This window comes from Bubalus bubalis, chromosome 12, assembly GCF_019923935.1.
Source record: "Bubalus bubalis isolate 160015118507 breed Murrah chromosome 12, NDDB_SH_1, whole genome shotgun sequence".
NCBI lineage: Eukaryota > Metazoa > Chordata > Mammalia > Artiodactyla > Bovidae > Bubalus > Bubalus bubalis.
In genome coordinates this window covers 10534396-10558388 of record NC_059168.1, presented here as the reverse complement: position 1 = coordinate 10558388, position 23993 = coordinate 10534396, and the positions used below count along the sequence as shown (strand labels likewise).

General features: G+C 42.2%; 1 protein-coding gene across 3 annotated transcripts in view; it reads left to right on the top strand.

The window, feature by feature from the left end:
• DGUOK (deoxyguanosine kinase) overlaps positions 1-23993 on the top strand; it is a 34537-nt gene that overhangs the window by 10238 nt on the left and 306 nt on the right. The window contains exons 2-6 of one of the 3 annotated variants that reach the window (XM_006045952.3): positions 528-640; positions 13286-13473; positions 17318-17465; positions 22828-22943; positions 23534-23633. In XM_006045952.3, the coding sequence (XP_006046014.2) occupies positions 528-640; positions 13286-13473; positions 17318-17465; positions 22828-22943; positions 23534-23633 (665 nt within the window). The remainder of the gene's footprint in view (positions 1-527; positions 641-13285; positions 13474-17317; positions 17466-22827; positions 22944-23533; positions 23634-23993) is intronic. The other 2 variants (XM_025260809.2, XM_025260810.2) reach the window with 2 other exon arrangements.

Sequence of the window (23993 nt, the reverse complement as noted above, 5' to 3'; positions counted from 1 at the left end):
GTGTTTGCTTGGTGTCTGTCTCTCACACAAGCTCTATGAGGGCAGAATCTGTACAAAAAATCTGTGTTTTGTTTACCGTGGTACCACCAGTGCCAGACGGTTCTGAGCACGTAATAGCACTCCCCGAGTATTGGTTAGATTTGTTGAATGAATGAGGGTCATTGTCTTCATTTTCTACAGAAAAACTTGCAATTTTATACTGGCACAGAATAACTGACTGTGATTCAAGGTTTATAACATATGTAGTTGATTTCGTCTACTTTTGAGAGTATTCCATTTTTAACTGTTATTAAATACTCTCTTCCTCTGGGAGGTTGGGGCAATAAAATTACAAATCCAATCTTAGGGGTATTTTTCCTCCCTGTTACCTGCATTCATCATGGTGACTCTGGTTAGCATGGCATGACCTGTCATCTGTCTGACAGTGATGTGGCTGCTGAGTTGGGTGTTTGTGGAAGAGTTGAGTAGCAGCCTTCTCCTGTAACCTGATTTGGGAAGTGTCCCAATACATGCTGTTTGCATTGCAGCTGTGGGAAAATCCACCTTTGTGAAGTTACTCACGAAAACTTACCCAGAGTGGCACGTAGCTACAGAACCTGTAGCAACATGGCAGAACGTCCTGGCTGCTGGCTCCCAAAAAGTAAGTTTTCAGTTGTGGTGGGTAGTTGGCAGGCTTGGGTTCATAAACTAGTTGTAGTAATCTCATTTGCTCCGAGTAGGTAAAGTAGTCCATTTTGTGTCTCCTTTTTAAAATACCTTCATTTCAGAAAGCAGACCATGTACATCAGGGAGGGATGACTTGTTTGAATGTGTTTAGTTTTGATTTTTGTTGTTTTTACATTTCTGTTTAAGTGATTGCCTCTGTTCTTTCCAGTTTCCCAAAGCATGGCCAGCCATCCTGGCATTGAAGATTAATTTTGTCATTCCTACCTTAAGTATTTTATTGAAATTGACCATCAGAAATAGTAGTTAATTACAGTGATTTTAGCTTAGTTTTGAAGTCTTAGAAGTTGAAAGGAAGCTTAGAGAAGATCTTGTCACATTTTAAGTCAATGAAGAAATCATAGCTAACGTTTATAAAGTGCATACTATGTGCCAGGCACTGTCCTGTCCCGAACACTGTACATTGCACAGACGCCTTGTGGCTGAAGCCCTCCCTTCAGTATGTTGCTGTGGGAGAGGCCATGGGCTTGGTTTCTCACCAGCCACATCAGTGTGAGTAGGGAACAACCCACTGGACGTGACCCTCAGAAGCAACTGAGGGAGTGGCAGCATCTCCGCAGACTCCTGTAGTTCCAGGAGCAGTCACGAGTACCTCATTCTTGCTTTTAACAGCCTATTGTTAGAAAGTTCTTGTATGAGCCACTTTGCATACCTGTGACTCTGATTCATTGGTTCAAGTTCTGACTCTTAAGACTTTTAACTTTTCCACATGGCAACTCTTCATTCATTTCTAAGGCAATGATTTCTTGCTTTTTTGCCCCCTTGAGTCTTCTCTTTGAAATCAAATACCATTTTCCTCCAGACTGTTTTCTCTTGCAGAAGTAACTTTGTGTAGGAGATGCACTCCTGTCTGTTGGTTTTCCACCTAGATTTTAGTAAGAGTAGTACTCAGAGCCGAACGGGACTTCTTGGATGTCATCTACATGGTACAGAATACCACAGAACTGGTTCTCCGTGCCCTTTTCTTGTTCTTCCAACTTAGGATCGTGTTACCTTTTTTGGCAGACACTTATACTTATTTTTTTTTTTTTTTTTTTTTTCCCGCCCTTCCCCCCGACACTTATACTTATTGAGGATATTTGTTTTTTTTAACTGTCTCCATCTATGTATGTACATGTGTCTGTGTATTTGTGAGATTAACTTTTCTATTTAGTAAATAAATTATCTTTTTCTGAGTATGCCACAGGGCACCTGCTTTGGGGATTTAAAAATATAACCACAGATTTGGTACTGTTTCCTTCAAGAAGGAAATAGCATTAATTCTTTTATTCTTAATTCTCCCCTGGAGTGTGATCTGGACTTGGTGACTTGCTTCTAATGAGTACAGTATAGCAGGATTAATAGTGTGTGACTTTCTGTGGTAGGTGGTAAAAGACACCGTATCTTCCGTCTTGCTCTCTCTCGATCACTTTTGGCTCTGGGGCTGCCAGCTGCCCTGTGATGCAGCGTACCTGTCTGTGAAGAGGTCCATGCAGCAAGGAACTGGTCCTGCCAGGAGCCGTGTGACTGAGTCTTCTAGGAAGCAAATCCTTGAATCCCCAGTCAAGTCTTCAGATGACTGTAGCCTCAGCCAATATCCTGACTGAAATCTCATGGAAAACCCTGAGGCAGAACCACCTGGCTAAGCTGTGTCCTGAATTCCTTTCCCGTAGAAGTGGATTTAATGAATGTCTTTTTTTGTTTAAGCCATTAAATTTTGGCACAACTTAGATAATTACTACTCTCATAATCCCATTGTCTGGAAATAAAACAGTTAACATTTTTGTCCTTTTAAATTTTTTTAAAAGGACAAAATGTATATATTAACACACATATAAATGTATGAAACACACACATTTCATCTTTTTAAAAAATGTATTTATGGCTGTGCTGGGTCTTCGTTGCTGCGCAGGCTTTTTCTCTAGTTGCAGCATGCAGGGACTGCTCTCGTTGCGGTGCTCGGGCTTCTCATTGGTGGCTTCTCTTGTTGCAGAGCATGGGCTCTAGGTGAGTAGGCTTCATTGGTTGCAGTGTGCGTGCTAAGTAGTAGCTGGCACATGGGCTTACTGCTGCAAGGCACGTGAGATCTTGCCGGACCAGGGATCCAACCAGTGTCCCCTGCACTGGCAGGTGGATTCTTTACACTGAGCCACCAGGGATGCCCACGTTTCCTCTTTTAAAGTAAAAATTGTGATTGTCACTTGCACGTCCCTTGATACACAAGGTCTTCTTCCTTTCCGTTAATGTCATTTTAACGGTTGCTGTATGATGTTACACTGTATAATGTGGTGTACTATCATTTAGTCATCCAGCCTTATTTTGAATGTTTACTTTTCTAATTTCTGCTTATTATAAACAGTGTCACAATGATGAATATTTCTGTAGCATATCTTTTTTTCTTTTTAATGGCTTAATTTTGAGGGTAATCTAGAAGTGGTATTTGGATGTCCCCAAATTACATGTTTTGTTGAGACTTTTGTTACATTTTGTAAAATCTTCCTTCAGAAAAGTTTTACTATTTTTCTCATATTTTCAGCAACACAGGGTATTATTTTTTTATCCTTTCTGACTTGAGAGTGAAGAAAATGAATGGTATGTTATTTTATTTTACATTTATTTGATTATCAATTTGTAAGGCCTCCTCAGACAGCCATTTTGCTTTTTTGCATTTCTTTTTCTTGGGGATGGTCTTGATTCCTGTCTCCTGTACAATGTTATGAACCTCCGTCTATAGTTCATCAGGCACTCTGTCTATCAGATCTAGTCCCTTAAATCTAATTCTCACTTCTATTGTATGTCATAAGGGATTTGATTTAGGTCATACCTGAATGGTCTAGTGGTTTTCTCCACTTTCTTCGATTTCAGTCTGAATTTGGCAATAAGGAGTTCATGATCTGAGCCACAGTCAGCTCCCGGTCTTGTTTATGCTGACTGTATAGAGCTTCTCCATCTTTGACTGCAAAGAATATAATCAATCTGATTTCGGTGTTGACCATCTGGTGATGTCCATGTGTAGAGTCTTCTCTTGTGTTGTTGGAAGAGGGTGTTTGCTATGACCAGTGCGTTCTCTTGGCAAAACTCTAATAGCATTTGCCCTGCTTCAATCTGTATTCCAAGGCCAAATTTGCCTGTTATTCCAGGTGTTTCTTGACTTCCTACTTTTGCATTCTAGCCCCCTATGATGAAACGACATCTTTTTTGGGTGTTAGTTCTAGAAGGTCTTGTAGGTCTTCATAGAACCATTCAATTTCAGTTTCTTTAGCATTACTGGTTGGGGCATAGACTTGGATTACTGTAATATTAAATGGATTGCCTTGGAAATGAACAGAGATCATTCTGTCGTTTTTGAGATTGCATCCAAGTACTGCATTTTGGACTCTTTTGTTGACTATGATGGCTACTCCATTTCTTCTAAGGGATTCCTGCCCACAGTAGTAGATATAATGGTCATCTGAGTTAAATCCACCCATTCCAGTCCATCTTAGTTTGCTGATTCCTAGAATGTCGATGTTCACTCTTGGCATCTCCTGTTTGACCACTTCCAATTTGCCTTGATTCATGGACCTGACAGTCCAGGTTCCTATGCAATATTGCTCTTTATAGCATCGAACCTTGCTTCTATCACCAGTCCCATCTACAACTGGGGTGTTGTTTTTGCTTTGGCTGCATCCCTTCATCAGAAAACTAAGATCATGGCATCTGGTCCCATCACTTCATGGCAGATAGATGGAGAAACAGTGGAAACAGTGCTGACTTTATTTTTCTGGGCTCCAAAATCACTGCAAATGGTGATTGCAGCAATGAAATTAAAAAATGCTTACTCCTTGGAAGGAAAGTTATGACCAACCTAGACAGCATATTCAAAAGCAGAGACATTACTTTGCCAACAAAGGTCAGTCTAGTCAAGGCTATGGTTTTTCCAGTAGTCATGTATGGATGTGAGAGTTGGACTATAAAGAAAGCTGAGCTCCAAAGAATTGATGCTTTTGAACTATTGTGTTGGAGAAGACTCTTGAGAGTCCCTTGGACTGCAAGGAGGTCCAACCTGTCCATCCTAAAGGAGATCAGTCCTGGGTGTTCACTGGAAGGACTGATGTTGAAGCTGAAACTCTAATACTTTGGCCACCTGATGTGAAGAGCTAACTCATTGGAAAAGACCTTGATGCTGGGAAAGATTGAGGGCAGGAGGAGAAGGGGATGACAGAGGATGAGATGGTTGGATGGCATCACCGACTTGATGGACATGGGTTTGGATAGACTACAGGAGTTGGTGATGGACAGGGAGCCCTGGTGTGCTGTGGTTCATGGGGTCGCAAAGAGTTGTACATGACTGAGCGACTGAACTGAACTGACTCCTTGAAAAGAAAGTTATGACCATCCTAGATAGCATATTAAAAAGCAGAGACATCACTTTGTCAACAAAGGTCCGTCTAGTCAAGGCTATGGTTTTTCCAGTGGTCATGTATGGATGTGAGAGTTGGACTGTGAAGAAAGCTGACCACTGAAGAATTGATGCTTTCAAACTGTGGTGTTGGAGAAGACTCTTGAGAGTCCCTTGGACTGCAAGGAGATCCAACCAGTCTATTCTAAAGGAGATCAGTCCTTGGTGTTCATTGGAAGGACTGATGCTAAAGCTGAAACTCCAGTACTTTGGCCACCTGATGCGAAGAGCTGACTCATTGGAAAAGACCCTGATGCTGGGAAAGATGGAAGGCGGGAGAAGGGGACGACAGGGGATGAGATGGTTGGATGGCATCACTGACTTGATGGACATGGGTTTGGGTAGATTCGGGGAGTTGGTGATGGACAGGGAGGCCTGGCGTGCTGTGGTTCACGGGGTTGCAAAGAGTTGTACATGACTGAGCGACTGAACTGAATACCAATTAATTGAACAACTTTTTAATCTTTATTGGCTATTTTTTAGTATTCTTTAGTGAACTGCTTGTTCAAACCTCTTGCCATTTTTTCCTCCTATTGAGATCTTTAGGTTTTTTTACTGGCTTCATAAGAACTCATTGTATTGTTAAATATCTTAACTCTTTGTCATATACTGTCGATTCTTTCCCCAGTTTTGTCATTTTTTTTTCTTTCCTTTTCTATATGGTATATTTTGCAATATAATACTTTTAAGTTTTTATGTGGTCAGATCTACATTTTTTTCATAGTTACTGCCTTTGATGTGAAAGTTTAAAAAAACCTGTTACAAGCCCAAGATGATAAAAACATGCACTTGTTTTTCTTTCTTTTGCTTTTAAGGTTTTACCCTTTATGTGACTTTAAAAGTTACAGGAGTCTAATTTTCCCCCAATTGTTATCTGCATTTCCAGTAATAGTCATGTTGAGTTTATTCCTGAGTGGTTATATATTTTGTGGTTATTGTGACTGGGAACTGTTTTTCCATCATCTTTTTCAAACTGGTTATTGCTGTTTTAAAGAAAAGCAGTTGATTGTTTTATATGTCTTGTGTGACTTAATTCTCTCTCTTCTCTCTTTTTTTTTTTTTTTCTTTATTTGCTTGAGGTTTTAGAAAATAATAGTTTTCTCTAAATCCTAATCACTTGTAAGGGCTTTCCAATATCCAAACCTCATTTCTGGTTTCTTTTGTTAGATAGAAGTTCCAGAATAATATTCAATAATAGCAGTGATGGTAGTCACCCTTATCTTTTCTGTCTTTAGTGAAACTACCTCTAATGTATCATCATTAAGTTCTGTGCTTGTCATTCATTTCAGTAGACTGTGTGGAGGAGGTACCCTTCTATTACTAAGATATTAACTGTTTTTATCAGTATCAGATGTTAAGTTTTCATCAAAAGCCTTTTTTAGCATCTAGTGAGATAACCATGGGATTTTTCTTTCTTTTGCTTTTTTCTCTTAGTGTTAGTCATAGATTTGATAATGATGTCATCCTCACATTCCTAGAATGAACCCTTTTGATCATGGTGTACTGTTGCATTAATTTGCTAATATGTTGTTTGGACTTTTGCATGTGTATTTATAAATTTAATTGGTATTACTATTTGGGTATACAGTTTTTGACAGGTTTTACCATCAAGGTTATGAAAATGAATTGAGGAGCTTTGTATCATTTTTAGCATAGAAATTTTCTATTCCTTGAAGGTATGATAGAAATTAGTTTCAAAATTACATGGACTTGGTGTTGTTTGAGGGGAATATTGGACAAGTTTTTCTTCCTCAATTATTATTCAGGGTTTTTAGTCACTTTTGATTATTTTTTTCCAAAGAATTACCTTTTGTTAAGATTTTCAAATTTAATAATGTAAAATTAGGTCATGTCTTTTATGCTTTAAATTCTTCTGTATTGAGAGTTATTTTATTGTTTGTCTGATGTTGCTTATCTGTGTGAATATTTTGAAGGGAAAAGACTTGGTAGATGATTATTCTTTTTTAAAAGGTGCAATTAATAGATTGTAATTTTTAATTCTGTTGGGGCTTGCATTCTAGTTCATACTTTTTGCTTTTAAATTTATTTCTCAGAATTTTTGTATTTTGAAAAGTCTTTAATAAAGTTAATGATTAATTTGTGTATTTTCCCCTTTTTTTTGCCTTAATAATACTGTTGGCCAAAAAGGTTCACGAGGTTTTTTCCCACCTGTTTTTGGCCAACCCGATAAAAGCATTTGCAATGGGAAATTTTCTTCGTAGAATAACTTATGGGCCTATCTTCTAGATTTTGACATATGAGACTGTAACTGAAATTTCTAAAAAATATGTAATTGTAGTTTTAACTTATTTTTTGCCTAAGAATTATTTTTAGTGTTTTACATATTCTGAGTAGATTTTGTATGTTTATTATTTTGTTAATCTAGTTTTATTTTGTTAAGATCAGTGTGGCTGATACAGTTTCTCATTGGGGAAACTTACTGAGGTTTTCTTCATGGCCTGTGTATGGTCAGTTTTCATAAGTTTGCCATGGACTTTTAAGAAGAGTATGTATTTCCTGTAAATTCTGTATAGTTTGATGTCACATATTTTATCCATTCTAAGATGCCATTGATTATGAGACATTATCAATTTAGTGACACTCCTAAGGAATAATTAAAATGTCTGTTACGTTTAGTAAGCATTGTACTATGTATCCCAGTTTCTGATATGTGAAAAAAATGGTTTAGAGTCTAATCCTCCAAGTTCTCTACTGTTTTTTTTTTTAATTAAATGCTAAGAGAAGTGTACTAAAGTTTTGTGCTTTTATTATGTTTTGCCCATTTCTCCTTGTATTTTTAAAAATATTTACTTACTTATTTTTTATTTTTACAATAAAATAAACGGGTCTTTGTGGCTGCACACTGGCCTCCTCTAGCTGCGGCGAGCAGCGGGGAGGCCCCTCTCTCGCTCCAGTGCGTGGTCTTCCCCTTGTGGAGGCTTCGCTTGTGTAAAGCGCAGGCTCTGGCACTCGGGCCTCAGTAGTTTCAGTGCACAGGCTCAGTAGCCGTGGCTCCGCAGCTCCAGAGCACAGGCTTAGTTGCTCTGAGGCATGTGGGGTCATCCCGGACCAGGGATTGAATCCATGTTTCCTGCATTGACAGGCAGATTCTTCACCACTGGATCACCAGGGAAGTCCCTAATGCTTTTTTTCTTAATACAGCTTTGTCACATCTGCTTTCTTTTTATTTGCACCTACTTGATGGATTTTTCTGCCCCTTTGTTTTCAAATAATCTCTGTCATCTTGGTTTGGTGTTTCACTTATGAACAGGAGTTTTAGCTTTTACACATTTTGAGGGTCTGCTTCCCATTCCTGGGAATTTTTCTCTTTGATCATGATTATATTTAACTTCTTCCTGCCACCTTATTTTTGTGCTTTCATCTCCTTTTTTTTTTTCTTTTTTCTGTATTTAAATATTTCTTTCATCTTTCTCCCCTTCATTCCTGTGGAAATTTTTACTATTTTTACTCTGCTAGTGGAAACATTTAAACTAAAAATATACATGTTAAATATATATATATGTTTAAGATTCACAGATACAGAAAACAAACTTGTGGTTACCAAAGAGGAGAGGGAAGGGGGAGGAACAAATCAGGAATGTAGGATTAACAGATACAAACTACTACATATTAAATAGACAAATCAACAAGAATATACAGCACAGGGAATTATAGCCATTTATGTTGTAATAAGCTATAGTGGAGTATAATCTGCAAAAATATGGAATCACTGTGTTGTACACCTGAAATTAATATAATATTGTACATCAACTATACTTCAAAAAATATATATATATTCATGTTTAAACCTATTTATCGATATTAATGGCATCTCCATGAAAGAAAAAAATAAATTTTACTACTTTTTTATTACTTTCTTCTCTAGGCTCTACCACCCAAGCATAGAAATCTGTAATTTTATAGTTCTGGAATGTTTGTACATAGTGAAATTTCTCTGTCTCTCTCTCTCTTTTTTTCTGGCCAGGCTGGACAGCTTGTCAGATCTTAGTTTCCTAATCAGGGATTGAACTTGGACCCCAGCAGTAAAATCACCAAGTCCTAACCACTGGACCGCCAGGGAATTCCTGGAAATTTCTCTTTTAACTATAGAAATTGGCAGTAAACTTCTTAACCACATTAATAATAATTTATACTTAACTCTCTTCTGCTGGTCATTCACTGAACACTGTTTTCTTATTGCCACTTCTTCCCATTTCTTGATTCTTTGATTCATTTTTCAATTGTTTGAAGTTTATTTTAGAGGAATTTTTTTTTTTAGAATGTAGGTGGTATTAATATAGTCTCTGAGCGATTGCTTGTCTTAAAATGTCTTTAATTTCTGTTGTGTTGTTGCTCAGTTGCTTAGTCGTGTCTGACTCTTTGTGACCCCACAGACTGCAGCACACCAGGCCTCCCTGTCCTTCACCATACCTTGGAGCCTGCTCAGACTCATGTCCATTGAGTTGGTGATGCCGTCCAACCATCTCATCCTCTGTCAGCTCCTTCTCCTCCTGCTTTCTGTCTTTCCCAGCATCAGGGTCTTTTTCCATGAGTTGGCTCTTTGCATCAGGTGGCCAAAATATTGGAGCTTCAGCTTCAGCATCAGTCCTTCCAATGAATATTCAGGACTGATTTCCTTTAGGATGGACTGGTTGGATCTCCTTACAGACCAAGGGACTCTCAAGAGTCTTCTCCAACACCACAGTTCAAAAGCATCAATTCTTTGGTGCTCAGCCTTCTTTATAGTCCAACTCTCACATCCACACATGAATACTGGAAAAACCATAGCTTTGACTATAGGGACCTTTGTTGGCAGAATAATGTCTCTGCCTTTTAATATACTATCTAGGTTTCTGCTGTAGGGAAGTGTTATGTGGTTCTGACCCTTTTTTAAATGTAAGAAATTAATATTTTCCCCCTCCTTAGGTTTTTTGTTTTGTTTTTATGAATTGAGATCTTGCTAGGATAGGTCTGGGTGGGTGTGTGTATGTGAGAGAGAGAGAGAAAGAGAGAATATGAAAGCCACATATGTAAATCCGTATTAAATCCTTTCTGGTACTCCGCAAATTTCTCTGGTGGAAAGTCTCACGTCTTCAGAGATATTCTTTAATTTTTTTCTTTGGTTTTGGCTTCTTTTTCACCTGAACTAAAACCATAGTAAAAGTACCATGGTTTTAAAAGTTTATTTTTGTTCTAAAATACCTAGAGATATGTCATGTTGCTATTAGACAGTGATTCTCAGTGACTGAAATTTGATGAGAGGGAGACACAGACCTTATGAGTAGTGGTCTTCTCCATTCCTCTCTTTTTTTTGGGGGGTAGTGGCATTTCACCTCTCTGTATTGGGCTCATCACTTGAGAAAGAAAATTGTTCACTTTGGGTAGGTAGTTTTATCTAAAATATGGGTACTGCAAAGTTGCACATTATTTTAGCTCTTGTTTGAAAAGTTATTTGATACAAAATTGTATTAACTGCTGTGGGGTTGGAGAAGGTGACATTACATCTTGATGTATCTTTCCAGAAGAAAGAAAAAACAAAAAATACCCTCCCACTATGTAACAGTGTATATTGGATCTCCTAAACTGTTTCTGTTTGTTTCTTAACTTTCTACTTTTTTCTGTTAGTTTAGGAAAAATTTCTTGAGTTGATACTCTGTACGTGCTGTGTGCTGTGCTTAGTCGCTCAGTCCTGTCCGACTCTGCTCAGTCGTGTCCAACTCTTTGCACCCCCATGGACTGTAGCCTGCTAGGCTCCTCTGTCCATGAATTCTCCAGGCAAGAACACTGGAGTGGGTTGCCATGCTCTCCTCCATCAGATCTTCCCAAACCAGGAATCGAACCCAGGTCTCCCACTTTGGAGGCAGATTCTTTACTAGTCTGAGCCACGAGGAAAGCAGTATTCTGTTTGATACTCACTAATTAGGTTTAGTGCAGTTTACAGTCTGCTGGTTACTCTCTTCATTGGGAGTTTTGTTTTGGCAATTGCATTTTTTTCCTCTAAGAATGTTCTTTTCATATTGTTCCATTTGGAGCATGGGTTCATTTCTTTTATTGGGGGGCATGCCATGCAGTCTGTGGGATCTTAATTCCCCAACCAGGAATCAGACCCTTGCCCCTGTAGTGGAAGTGCGGGGTCTTAACCTCCAGGGAAGTCTCTGGCTCCTTTTTTTGATAACCTGTTCTTATCAGTGTGGCAGTCTCTTGAATCTCATTGAGCTTTTTCCATTTTCTCCTTTTTCTGGCAATAGCTCTGTCTCCTGAGAGGCTGCTTGTCCTGAGCACATTGATGAGTTCATTCCTTTTGAATTGCTGAGTATTTTTATTTCCACTGCTTGTCCCCTTTTTTGTTTTTATGTCTAAAGGGATATGTGCTTCATGTTCTGTAGTTGAGATAGGTTCTTTAGAAATCGTGTAGGCCTCTGTACAGTTTTTTATCCTACAACAGGCTCCCTTTAGTAGCCCAAAGCCTGCTGGTAGAAGCCCCCACCCAGTCAGCCCGGTGCCTCTGCCAGCGCAGTGCCCCACTCCAGTCAGCTGGCTTCCCTGCCATCTCAGAACTGTGCCACGCACCATGGGCTCCCTACAGTCTCCAGTGACCCTGCCAGAGACCCCAGTACATCCAAATTTGTCCTCCTGCTTCAGCCTCCAGCTCTCAGCCAGGGGCCGTTTGTGAGGCTGGTGTGTGTTTGTGGGTTGGGACTGGAAGGAGGGAAGTTGTTTTGTGACCTGCTGTGCTCTACCTGCATTGCTCCTGATGAAACCTTCCAAAGGGTAAGACCCTTCTTTGGAATCCAGGGTTGATATTCTGTGAAACCAGACCACTTGTGGTTGTCTAACCTCCTCTTCCCCACCCCCCCACCCCCACCAAGATTTTTGTCTCTATGTGAAATTCTTTCTTCTTAATCTCTATTTCCATCTGTGGAGATTCCATGTACCATTTACTTACTTCCCAGCTTAATGCCACTTTTTTCCAGAAACTTCCCAGATGCTCTCCACCATATGTGAGCACCCCTTTGTTGTATGTTCTGCTTTCTAGTCTAGTTTTCCATATTTTTGTCCAAACAGAAAACCCCTTTCTGTTTGCATTATGAGCTCCTTAAATTTAGGAACCATGTCTTGCTCGCTTTTATATGGAGAAGTATTAGAATGAAGAAGTTAGTGGAAGCCAGGTTTGAGTCCCCATTCAACACTTAACCATGAAACCTTAGGCAAGTTCCGTCACCTTTCTGAGTGGATGTTCTCCTCAAGGAAATGGGCATAACAGTGGTACCTACCTCATGGTGCTGTTGTGAAGATTAAATGAGACAGCATAGCACAGTGAACATTGAGTTAAGCCTTAATTTTGTTTTCTGTACCCCTTACAGCACCTAGCTCACGTAGCACCTCATCCACACAGGCCTTCAGTTAATGGTGACTAAATGAACACAGATGAGAGTGCTTTGCGCAAAACTCACTTTTGCACTGAGTCAGTGGCAGAGCCCAGGAAAGAATCTAGGGTTCCTGAGTATCTTACACACGTTCCCGCCTGCACATGCTGAGTAAGTGGGTCTTCACGTGCCTTTCGTAAAGTGTCTAGAATCCAGGAGGAGGGATTTGTGTGTTTTTGTTTGTTCGTGTATTTGTTTGTTTAACAACGTGTAGCTGTGCCATAAGAGAGACAGAACTCTTTATTTTGTGGGTTGGATTTTATAGTCAGTTACTTTCTTGTCTAGGTTAGTTTTAGAAAGAAAGAACCACAAATGGAAGCCCCAGAGAGAAGCAACATAGTGTTGCGGTAGAAGTAATATGATTGCAAGTAGAGTTTTAGGTGGTTGTGATTGTTAAGTCCTCCTCCGGCACGCTCTGCAAACACATCTATCGGTGAATGTGCTAATTCTACGGTGGTTCTGCCTCTGCTCTTCTAGGTGTGTTGAGGCATGTCATCTCCCTCTATCAGAGTCTCACCTAATAAAGTAGGAGAGTCTCTCCCTTGGTTGTGTAGCTTTGACCGCACCAATGGTGAGGGATGCAGTATCTTTTTAGGGGGAGGAAACCTCTGTAATTGCTTCTCCCAGTGATTACAAGGTATGAGGTAGAAGGGTGGTGAACGCTGTGAAGTAAATGCGTCCTAGGAAATTCTCCTCTTTTGTAATTTGCCCCTAGGCCGGCGCTGCCACCAGCCTTGGAAACTTGCTGGATATGATGTACCAGGAGCCAGCACGATGGTCCTACACCTTCCAGACATTTTCTTTCCTGAGCCGCCTGAAAGTGCAGTTGGAGCCCTTCCCTGAGAAACTCTTAGAGGTTGGGAGGGCAGTACAGATCTTTGAGAGGTCTGTGTACAGCGACAGGTAAGCTCCCGAGCCTCTGCCGGCCACAGGCGCTGTGCTCAGCACCACAGGTTTTCTTTTCTTGCTCAGACCCTGTACTGCTCTTGTCATTGAATGTTATCCTTGAAAAAATTGTCTTCTTTTTAAAGACTACACTATAGAGATTTGTTCAGACTAACGATTTCAGTTACCACACATGTCAAGAAAGGAAACTGTGTTTTTCATAAACTAAATGCATTTAATTTCTCACACTGGCACTGATTGCCTTGTCGTCGTCTTTTCTGTCATAGAAGCAGGCTGGTGGCTACCTAGTATAACCGTTACATGCACAAAGGCTCGGAAGAGACACTTAAGTAGAAGCGTATATTTTAGCAAACCAGATGAATCAGTGGCTGGCTATCACCTTGAAGAAAAAAGCAGATGGAATTAAAATCTGTGTTCCTAAAATGATAGGAGAAATACATTTATCCTTGTTTTATTCTCCAAGAAAGGATTTCTGAGTAGAAGCACATCTGAAAAATTGACTTCTGTCTTGGATTTAACCATTTTTGACTCTGTCGTGTGAGAGGACTTATTATTGGCCAGAGTCTATAAGAGATATTCAGTCTCTCATAGGTCCAGGGAAGGGCATTATCCTATCTACTGATGGAGTGAGATGAGGAGTCACTTTTCACGAAGGCTAGCAGCTAGCTTGGGAATTCAGCCCCTCGATTCTAAAGGAGCTAGTCCGTCTGTACTCCGGAATTCCTGGTTCTGCCACAAGACCAGGCTGAGACTTGTGTTTCAGCCATTTGGAGATGAAGTGAGGGTGCCTCGATCTGGACATCACTGAGGGTTTTTTATCCAAAGGAACCTGTGTCAGTGTGAGATGGCGGCTCAAAGCATGTTGAGCTCTGAAGCCCCTTTTAATTATCAGAATGGAAAAATTCACTTGTATTGTCCATTCACGTCTTTTTTAAAATTTTTATTTATGTATTTTTGGCTGTGCTGGGTCTTCGTTCTGCCCAGGCTCTCTCTAGTTGCAGAGAGTGGGGGCTACTCTTCACTGTGGTGCTCGGGGAGCAGTGGCTTCTTTTGCTGGGGAGCACGGGCTTTAGGGCATGCAGGCTTCAGTAGCTGCAGCTCCCCAGCTCCAGAGCACAGACTCAAGAGTTGTGGCGTATGGGCTTAGTTCCTGTGGAGCATATGGGGTCTTCCTGGATCAGGGATTGAACCCATGTCTCTTGCAGGCAGATTCTTTACTGCTGAGCCACCAGAGAAGCCCTGTCCATTCACTTCTCAAGATGCTAGATTGGTTACCTGTTTACTTCCAAATTACAAAAACTAGCGCTACTTCTTAGTCTTCCCATAAAGCCGCTTGGAGGGGGAAAAATAAGGGTATATTTGTAAATGTATTGTGATTTTTTTTTAAGCATTACTTAAAAATCATTCAAGAAATGTAATACAAACCCTATAGGCTAGGCACTCCTTCTCTGTGGACCCCAAGAGAGAGCCTGTTCTTTATAAAAGCTAAATATGTGAATTGTAAATGGTTGAGCTATATATAGACTTTTGTTGTTTTTTTCAACTGTTGGATAAACTACTATTTATTTTCCTTTGCCCTCTCTCAAGCCTAGCCTCTTGAATTAGGAAGATGAATTACATATTGCTACCTGCCTGGAAACAAACTGGCCATTGGTCTTTTGATTTTCAGCCCTTTAGTGAGGTAGACATGTGAGAGACCCCTTAAAAATAGAAATACTTTGTCTAGAAAGTACACGGACTTGAGAAGATCTGTTTAGAAGATCTCCAGACTTCTCTGGCAGTCCAGTGGTTAAGACTCTGTGTTTCTACTGTAGGGGGCATGGGTTTGATTCTTGATCGGGGGACTAAGATCCCTCATGTGGCGTGGCATGGCCAAAAAAAAGGTACACAATCTTCACATTTACTTGTAAAGGGAGACAACTGATTGCAATATAGGCAGCTACAACACCCCAGATGTTTTCTTCAGAGGGGACATTTTTGAGGCAGAAAGGCTAACTGATTACACACTCTAACCCTGATGGTAATTTAGAGCCTCTCCACTCCTTTAAACATTTATTCATTGGGCTCAGCAAATGAACAGATTTGTTGAATGCCACCTGTGTTCAGGCACTGGGTCAGACCTGGGGGCTGCAGCAGTAAGCAGGGCGGACCCAGTTCCTGCCCCCATGGTGACCTTAGTCTGGCAGGGAACTCTGAGACTGCACACCTGCCCACGTGTGTTATATGTATTCCAAAGGAGCAGCATCGCTTTTTGGGAGGGTAGATGACAAGGAGGGGGAAATCTAAATCTTTTCTGTTTGAGTTGAAAGAAAACAACAGCAGGTGGTTTTAGAGCAGGGACCCTGATGCCTTGGTGCTTAAGCTGGCTCTTTCCTGCAGCCCCTTCATTCAGGCTGCAGTGGCTCTCCCACCCCTCTCAGCATTTAGCACCACCATGGCCTCTACGTCCTCTCGCCCCTTTACTACCAGCTTTGGAGAAATCAAGAAGTGCTCATCCTCAGAAAAAGGCCAGGGCCTTTTATAAGACTAAGTAACAGGTATTTACTTGCTCTTTATAAGATCTTCATTTCCATGTTACTTATGAAGAAGCTGAAAACATTTTTCAGACACTGAATTAGAAATTCACCTCTTTTCTTTGTTGCCTTCAGCTAGGCCATAGGTAAGCCATTTCAGAGCTCCCAAATGAGCGCCTTCATAGCCTAACAATGAAGCAGTTACAGGGACAGCCAAGGTGTCTTTACTAGCATGTGTCAGTCACTGTTGTAAGCACCTTGTAAGTATTGCAGTTCTCACAACTCTACGAAGGAGGTTCAGCTGTTATCTATGTACAGAGGAAGAAGCAGCCTGAGAGTTTGATGACTTGCCCCTGGTGACACAGCTCCTGAATTTTGAAGCCAGGTCAGACTCAGGAATGTGACCCTTCAACCCCTTCTCTTATGCAGCCCTCGCAGCCTTGTGGTGTATACCTCCCTGAGCCATTCATAGACAAGGCTTCCGAATTTCATTTTTCCGGAAGTAGCCAGTTGCTGAGTATTGCCTTAGAAACTGGAATTCATTGCTTAAGATGTAAACTGTGTTTTGTATCAAGATGCCTGAGGTTGGAAAGCAGAATTGCCCCTCCTGAAACGATGGTTTCTGGTTAGCTCCGACTTCCTATTTATCCGATGCTCCTTTAGTTATGGAAGTAAGCAAGGGGCAAAATGAGATTGATTTTTAGATTTAGCCTTCTCATATCTGGATTAGAAGCTCAGAAGCAGAGGAGGCTTGCTTTGGAGGAGAGTTTGTTTTCTTGGTGATATTGCAGTTAGTAGGAAATGCGTTTCCTGCTCCATAGGGGACATGACTTAAATACAGTTCCTGCTCTACTTCTCAGCTAGACCAAAGGATGGCTCTGCAGCCTCGGAACCCTTGAGTCCTTAAAGTAAGTCGTGGGTGCTTTATACTAGGTTGTTTTTTGTTTGGGGCCTTACTTACAGTAATAGTAAGGAAATCTTAAAAGTCTGAGTCTACATGCACCATTTGCACACGTTTTGACTGGTTTCCAGAAGGGAAAATTGTTAGCGACCAATGGTACTGTCTTTCAGTGGCCTTTTTCTTCCAGTGGATTAATCCACTCAGAGATTTTGGCCTCTGAAGTCTAAATGCTGTTCTCAGTATTGAGCAAAAAGTGTAGGTGAAGAATTCAGACTTCTTAAAAATCAGTAAGGAACCAAAAAGGTTAAGTGGTTTGGACAGACGTGGAAGAAGTTGTTATTAATGTTGTTTTTTGCTTCTTTCTTTTGCCTTTCATTCCATTTCCCATTCTCTTCCCCTCACCCATCCCACCTACATTTCCAACCAGGTATATCTTTGCAAAGACTCTTTTTGAAAATGGTTCCCTCAGTGACATTGAATGGCATATCTATCAGGACTGGCATTATTTTCTCCTGCAGGAGTTTGCCAGCCGGCTCAGATTACATGGCTTCATCTACCTTCAGGCTGCTCCCCAGGTAAGACAGAATTTAAAGCCTTAAACATTAGGGCCATATGAAACTTAAAAGGTGATGTTCTCTGAGCCTCTGATTTTCCAGTTGGAGAAAGTTGGTTGTGGGTATTACCTGGAGCATGGAGAGCAGTGGGTGAGCACCCTCCCATTCTAGCACAAGTACCCAGTTCCCTTAGGCTTTCTGCAGCAGGGGGCTAAAGGGTCCGTCTTGATGTAGCGCCCACCTAGAGAAGATTGGGCTTTATCACTGGGATCCAGTTTCGACTCTCTGACCAGCTAACCTGTAGCCAGTTGCCTCAGCTTTTCCTTCCCTCTAACTGGGTTATCAGAGTCCATTGTGGTCTCTATGGTTTCCTGACTAGCATGTCAGGAGGATGAAGAGGCTTTCCTCACCTCATCCTGATACTCTCCTAATTCATTGTCTGCTTTTTTGAACCTGAAGGATGCCACTGGTAAGGCACGATGGACTGTGGGAGTTGCCTCCCATGACCTCCGACCTGGACCATGGGGGCAGCCCAGCACACAGTAGGGTGGTGATGTGGAGTCTCTGGAGATGGCAGGGGTCCTTGGCTCTGCCAACAGTGGGCAGGCCCTGGAAACCTTTCCCCTGGAGGGGTCCTCGTCTGTCCAATCCAGTGTCGCAGACACGTGATCCCTAAGGGCTCCTCTGGAGTGGGAGTCAAGCTGGGGGTATTTTTGAGGGATGTGTTGCTCTCACCTTTTTAGACAGATACCTGACATACGGTCAAATGCCAGGTATAACGCATAGTCTTAGGAGGGAAAGTTCTCTTGAGGCTAGAGGCCAGGATTTTAGGTATATAACCAAGTCTTGTGGAAGGAAGAAGCCTGAAAGCAGACTGGCCAGGGTCAGAAAATGGGTGGGAGCACCCCCATGACACAGACTTGCAGGAACCAGAGGGGAGAGGACCGGATAGAAGGGCCTGACCTCAGCAAGGGTGGCAGCAGGCAAGGGCCTTGGGTGTGAAGGGGACCAGGGATCGGGGCTCTTTATGTCGGGAGCTTCTGAAGATTGTGAGGAAATAAAGAGAGTCCGCGAAAGTAAATAGAGTCTCAGGTTTAAGTGAAACTCAACTGGAGATGCAGTGAAGCCAGAGGGCTGAGACCCTTCTGTGGAAAGCACAGCTGAAGGTGGCAGCCTCGCGCATTTATGACTTCTTGCAGGAGTTGTCATTTCCTGGGAGCAGGAATAGAAGAGACCAGTTCTGTCCTGTAGGGGCAGGGATTGGTGTCAGTGTTTAGGGGAAAGGGAGACCCCTGCCAAAAGGATGGTTTGAGGTAGCCGAATGTAGGGTTCAGGGTGAGAGGAAAGTCCTGGCCCCCAGGAATGCTCATGGCCTGAGCCAAGGATGAGTTAAGAGCATTGTGGACTTGAACTGAGTGAAGATTGTGGTTGGGTTTGAAGAGGTGATGGTTTCCAGTAGGAGTTCATGGGATGGAGAGTTGAAGGCAGCAGCAGGTTGAGGGGCTGAGCATTGAGAGAATTGAAAGCACTGCCACCTGACCTCTGCCTGGTTCCTGACCTAGCCTGCTGGGCCACTGGGACCCAGCAGGAGAGGAAGGAAGTCTTCCTCACGTCTTTGTGTACTTGGAATGACTGTGAGATGGGACAATGATGATAACAGTGGCGGTGGTGGCTGTAATTGTTACGGTGTGGCTGATAACATCTTTTTGGAGAGACAAATTGAGGTATTTCAGCTGGGGTAGAATAGGGGTTGAAGGATTAAGGATTACTGCAAGTTGATGGTAGAAAAAAATTACTCACTCATTTTGGGATTGAATGGGGATTTTGGTGCTATTTTGATGGCACCAGAACCGAGAATGTTGATATCCTTCCCCTGAAGTCACTCCTAACCTCTGCTGTGAGACCCAGAGGGACTGTGAGAGAGCAGAACAGAAGTGAAACATCTCTATGTAGAAAGCGGTGTGAGCGCCCAGTCCCCAGTGCAGAGTCCCGGCAGATGTTGGCTTAGAGCTCATGCGATGGGCTTGAGTAGGGCATTTTGCTCCTTCCTACCTACTCTTCACTAACCTGTAAAAAGCAAGCGAGCCAACAGTAAAAAAAAGAAATCAGAAGAGAAACGGCTGGGCCTCAGTGCCCCAAAGAATCAGCAAGAAAGAGTGCAGCTGGCCAGTGTACCTCCAAGAGCCAGGCATTGTCTGCAGCCCAGACAGCGTGTGCTGCAAAGACCTGGGACAAGGGGCACCTGGGTGTGGGGCTTAGGAAGTGCAGTGGTCAGACCCACTAGCAGTCCCTGTCCAGTTGCTGCCTCTGACTGCAGGCAGTCCAAACAGCAGCTCTTCCAGGAGGGTGGGGTGGAGTGAAGCAGGCAGCTGCCGTTCCCAGCCACGCTCTTTCCTGTTCATGTTCAGCGTGTCCTCCCCATGAGGACTGAGGTAAAGAGGAACCAGACTAAAGCACTGTTTTCGCAAGGTTGTTTTTTGTTTTTTTTTTGTTTTTTTTTAAAGAACTTGTAACCATATCAGTACAGCAAGAATTACACCAAATGTTCAAAATAGAAGTTTACCTAGGCTGCTGGGAGGGAAGAAAAGTTTGCTCTCTTAAGTAAATTAATAGTGCAAAGGGAAATGTTAGCCTATTTTAACAGGAGAGACTTTAGCATCAGTGTTTGCCTGCCAGCAATGAATGAATAATTATAGCTTTTATAAAAAGAATTGCTCTGCCCTAGTGTATAATTGAAAACATAACGTCACATTCTGAAAAATACGCATTTTCATTAATTCTGATAATATTTTTCTCTCAGGAAAATTAGGTAGCTTTGCTATGTTTAGAAATCCTGACGCTACCTTGCTGGCAGGAATGAGAATTGGTCAGCCTCTAAGGAGGCAGTCTGGCAGTGTATACTAGCAGGGTACATAGTTCTGCCCTATTAATCATGCTTCTTGGAATTTACTCCATAAATATGCTCCCACATAGGCAAAATGGCTCATGTGCAGGGCAGCATTGTTTATAATAGCAAATTATTATAAACAACCCAAGTAGTCATCAGTAGAGGCCAGTTAAATATATTATGCTCCATCGATGCACTGAAAAACTCTGAAGCCATGAAAAAGAACTGGAAGGTACTACACTGACATATAGCAATCTTCAAAACATATTCTTAAGAAAAATAAGAACCAAATGTGTAATAGGAGACCTTTTATATGTTTTTTTAAGTGGAGGTAAGACTATATGTGTAAAGTCTTTCTGAAAGTAGACAGTGGCCACTAACATCTGTCATCAGTGGGGTAGAGCACTGGGTCGTGGTTGGTCAGGGCTGTAAAGCTGTGTGATGGGGAGGCAAGGGAATGGCGGAGAGGTCTTGAAGCAGTCAGCAGTGAGGAAAAGATGTAGGGACAGAATGACAGAAAGAAAAAGAGAAGGTTCAGAGGGAAGGAAAGTAGAGATGGAAAAAGATGAAAGTAGGAGCAGATGGTCAACAGGGATGGACGGGGTCAGAAATGAAAACATTCAGTGAGTATGTGCAATAAATACGTATTGACCACCTGCCCTGCCAGGCCCTGTGCTCAGCCCTGGACCAGACAGATTCTGGCCTGCTTTCAGAGTGGTGCTGAGTAAGCTGGTGCCAGCAATGAAGGGGGAGCCCCTGCCGCTTCCAGGAAGCGCCTCTGACTGCCCCAGCCCAGTTGCCGCCTTCCTTATCTGACTTCTCTACTTAAGATCCAAACCTCACAGTAGAGCACCTGATTTGCTGTTTTGCATATGTTGTTTTACTTGTTATCTAATTAGATTATAGACTCCCTAGGACAAGGACTTCATCTAACTTTAGAACAGTTCTTGATTCAAGGGAAAGAGATGAGAAGGGATAAGTGCTAAAAGTATTAGCATGTTAGACTGTTAACCTGTGTTAACTTGAAAAGTTGGGCAGAAGATCATAAATGAAATTTGTTTATATGGTTTTCTTTCCATAGAGAAAAGATGGTACAAGAGGGAAACAGTGCAGATTGCATCTTTGGTAATATTATACATTATTTTGGGAATAAAAGTTTACATTTGGGAATAAAACTTAACTATTTGAAAGAGAGAAGTCCTAAATCAGTGAGTTAATCTACATGTTCTTCTCAGGACAGATGCCACTGAATAATGAAGTGTTTGCCATGCATAGAGAGAAAGGAAGGCAATTCAGGCAAAGCAGACATTCAGAGCAAAAGTTTTGAGATGCGAAAGAGCTTGGTCTGTACTGCAGACAGGAGGTGACATCCAGCTTCAGGGGAGGAAGGAGCTAAGGATGTCAAGAGTGGAGAGTTAGGAGGGGTGGCCAGACTCTGGGAATGGCCCTGTGTGACCAGTAAAGGAGAAGGTGACATTCCCTGAGTCATTGTGCTTCAGATTTCTAATCAGACGAAGACAGACTAGAATTATGCACACTCTGGAAGGACTGAGGGACAGAGTGAATCTCAAGCCTCACTTTTTTATTTTTTGAACTTTGATGTATGCAGAATTTGCATTCTGCCCCAGAGTGAATGTGTGATATGACATGACTTCGAATTACGTACCCTTTTGTAAATAGGATGTTACTCATACTTCCTTGCACCTGGGACTGAAGGCGATAAGCACCCTGCAAGGAGAGTCATACCGTTAGAGTCAGCCCTCTGAATCCAGACATGGAACCCCCTGATGTGGAGAGCCCACTGCCATTTCACACACATAAGGGGCTCTAGCAACCTTGGAATTTTGTACCCACAGAGGGTCCTAGAACCAAACGCCCCTGCAACCTCCTCTGCACGTGCTGAGGGACAGCTGTATATTGCAATAGTCTGGAAGGGTGGACTGAGCAGGAAAAGTAGGAGAAAAGACAGCATTTGCCAGAAACTGATGGGCTCCCTTCCCTGAGTTTCACAGTGACCCACGGGGTTGATGAGAGGAAATGGAAGCCCACAAAGCTTACCCCCCTGGTGCCTGGCTAAGATGGGAATTTAACCCTGGACTTTCTGACGTTAAGGCCTGTGCTCTTTCCATACACTTCACTGCCTCCAGGAGGCAGAGTCAGAAAGCTCTTGCTCCATAGTCCAGGTGAGAAGTGCTGGGGACCTGACCAGGGCAGGGGTGAGAGAGAGGCAAGGAGAGAACCAGCTGGAGAGAGATGAAAGAGAATTCAGTGACTTCCCGGATGTGGCAGGGAGGAGGAAATAAATAATAATTCCAGGTTCCTAGGGTAGGTGATGGTTGCCATTAACCTGTGATTCACTAAGAAGACAAGGCAGCAGAAGGAATGTCACAGCACTGGCGCCCAGGATAGACACAGCAAGGACGCCCGAGAGCCCGCAGCTGCTGTACCAGCCCAGATAACCCAGGAGCTCAGCAGAGCCTGGGGATTGTCTTTCAGGTTTGTTTAAAGAGACTACAGCGGAGGGCCAGGCAAGAGGAGAAAGAAGTTGAGTTGGCCTATCTGGAGCAGCTTCATGGTCAACACGAAGCCTGGCTTGTCCACAAGACAACCCCGTAAGTGAAGAAGAGAGCGGCAGTGGACAGAGGCCTGCCTTCCTGCAGCCAGTCATTAAAATACAGGAAGCTGAACACGCAGCCCCTTAAGCAGGTTCAGAATGTCCTGGAAGTGGTTGGAATTGTTAAGCATTATTCCCAGCAGAAATTTAATACTGGATATAATCTATATATTTCAAGAAACTTTTTTATTAGATTCTGTTTCCCAGCTTTTTTATTTTTCGATGTGCCCTTAGACTGAACTTGGTGATTGATGATGATGAAGTGGTTGGCTCAGGGTGAGGGGCTGAGACGTCGCCAGTGTGTACTAAGTTAATACTCCTGGTTTCAGCCTTTCCTCCCTTCAGGCTTAGTGTGCTGTCCATTTCAATTGTTTGGGGCTCCGACCTTCAGTATCAGTCTTCAGACTAAAGAGAAATTTCAATCTCGTCTTCCCAGCCAACTTTATTGAATTCCTTTTTTTAAACTGTTTACATGAAATTTCCCTAAGAAGCCCTGTAACCTTAGAGCTGTTATGAATTATTAAGACTGGTGAGTATGTGAAGCTTACCATCTTTTTTCTGTTCCCTAAATATTCGTGCTTCTTACAGGCTCCACTCTGAGGCTCTGCTGAACATTCCAGTGCTCGTGTTGGATGTCAATGATGATTTTTCGGAAGAAGTAACCATACAGGAAGAGCTCATGAGGAGGGTGGGGAAGACCTTACTCCTGCTTTTCTTTTTTTACACTCTTATCACTTCAAAACTTCACTATGGGTCCTATGCATTGCACCTCAAATTGCATTTCACACTCCAAAGCCTGTGGGGCCTTGGATAAGTTATTAAGATAATCTCTATTCTCTAAAGTATTTGGGGCTAATATTGTTAAATATTTGCCTTGTAAGATGTGCTTTCCAGCGGACTTCCTCGTCTGAGGTATTCTAGAACTAGGGAAGTGAGACTTCTGGATTCTCTCCAGCTCTGCCACTTGATACCCTGGGCAGGTCACATTTCCTCTCTATACCTGTGTTCTCTTCCTCACAAAAAACTCCAAGGCTTGGCTACACATGCA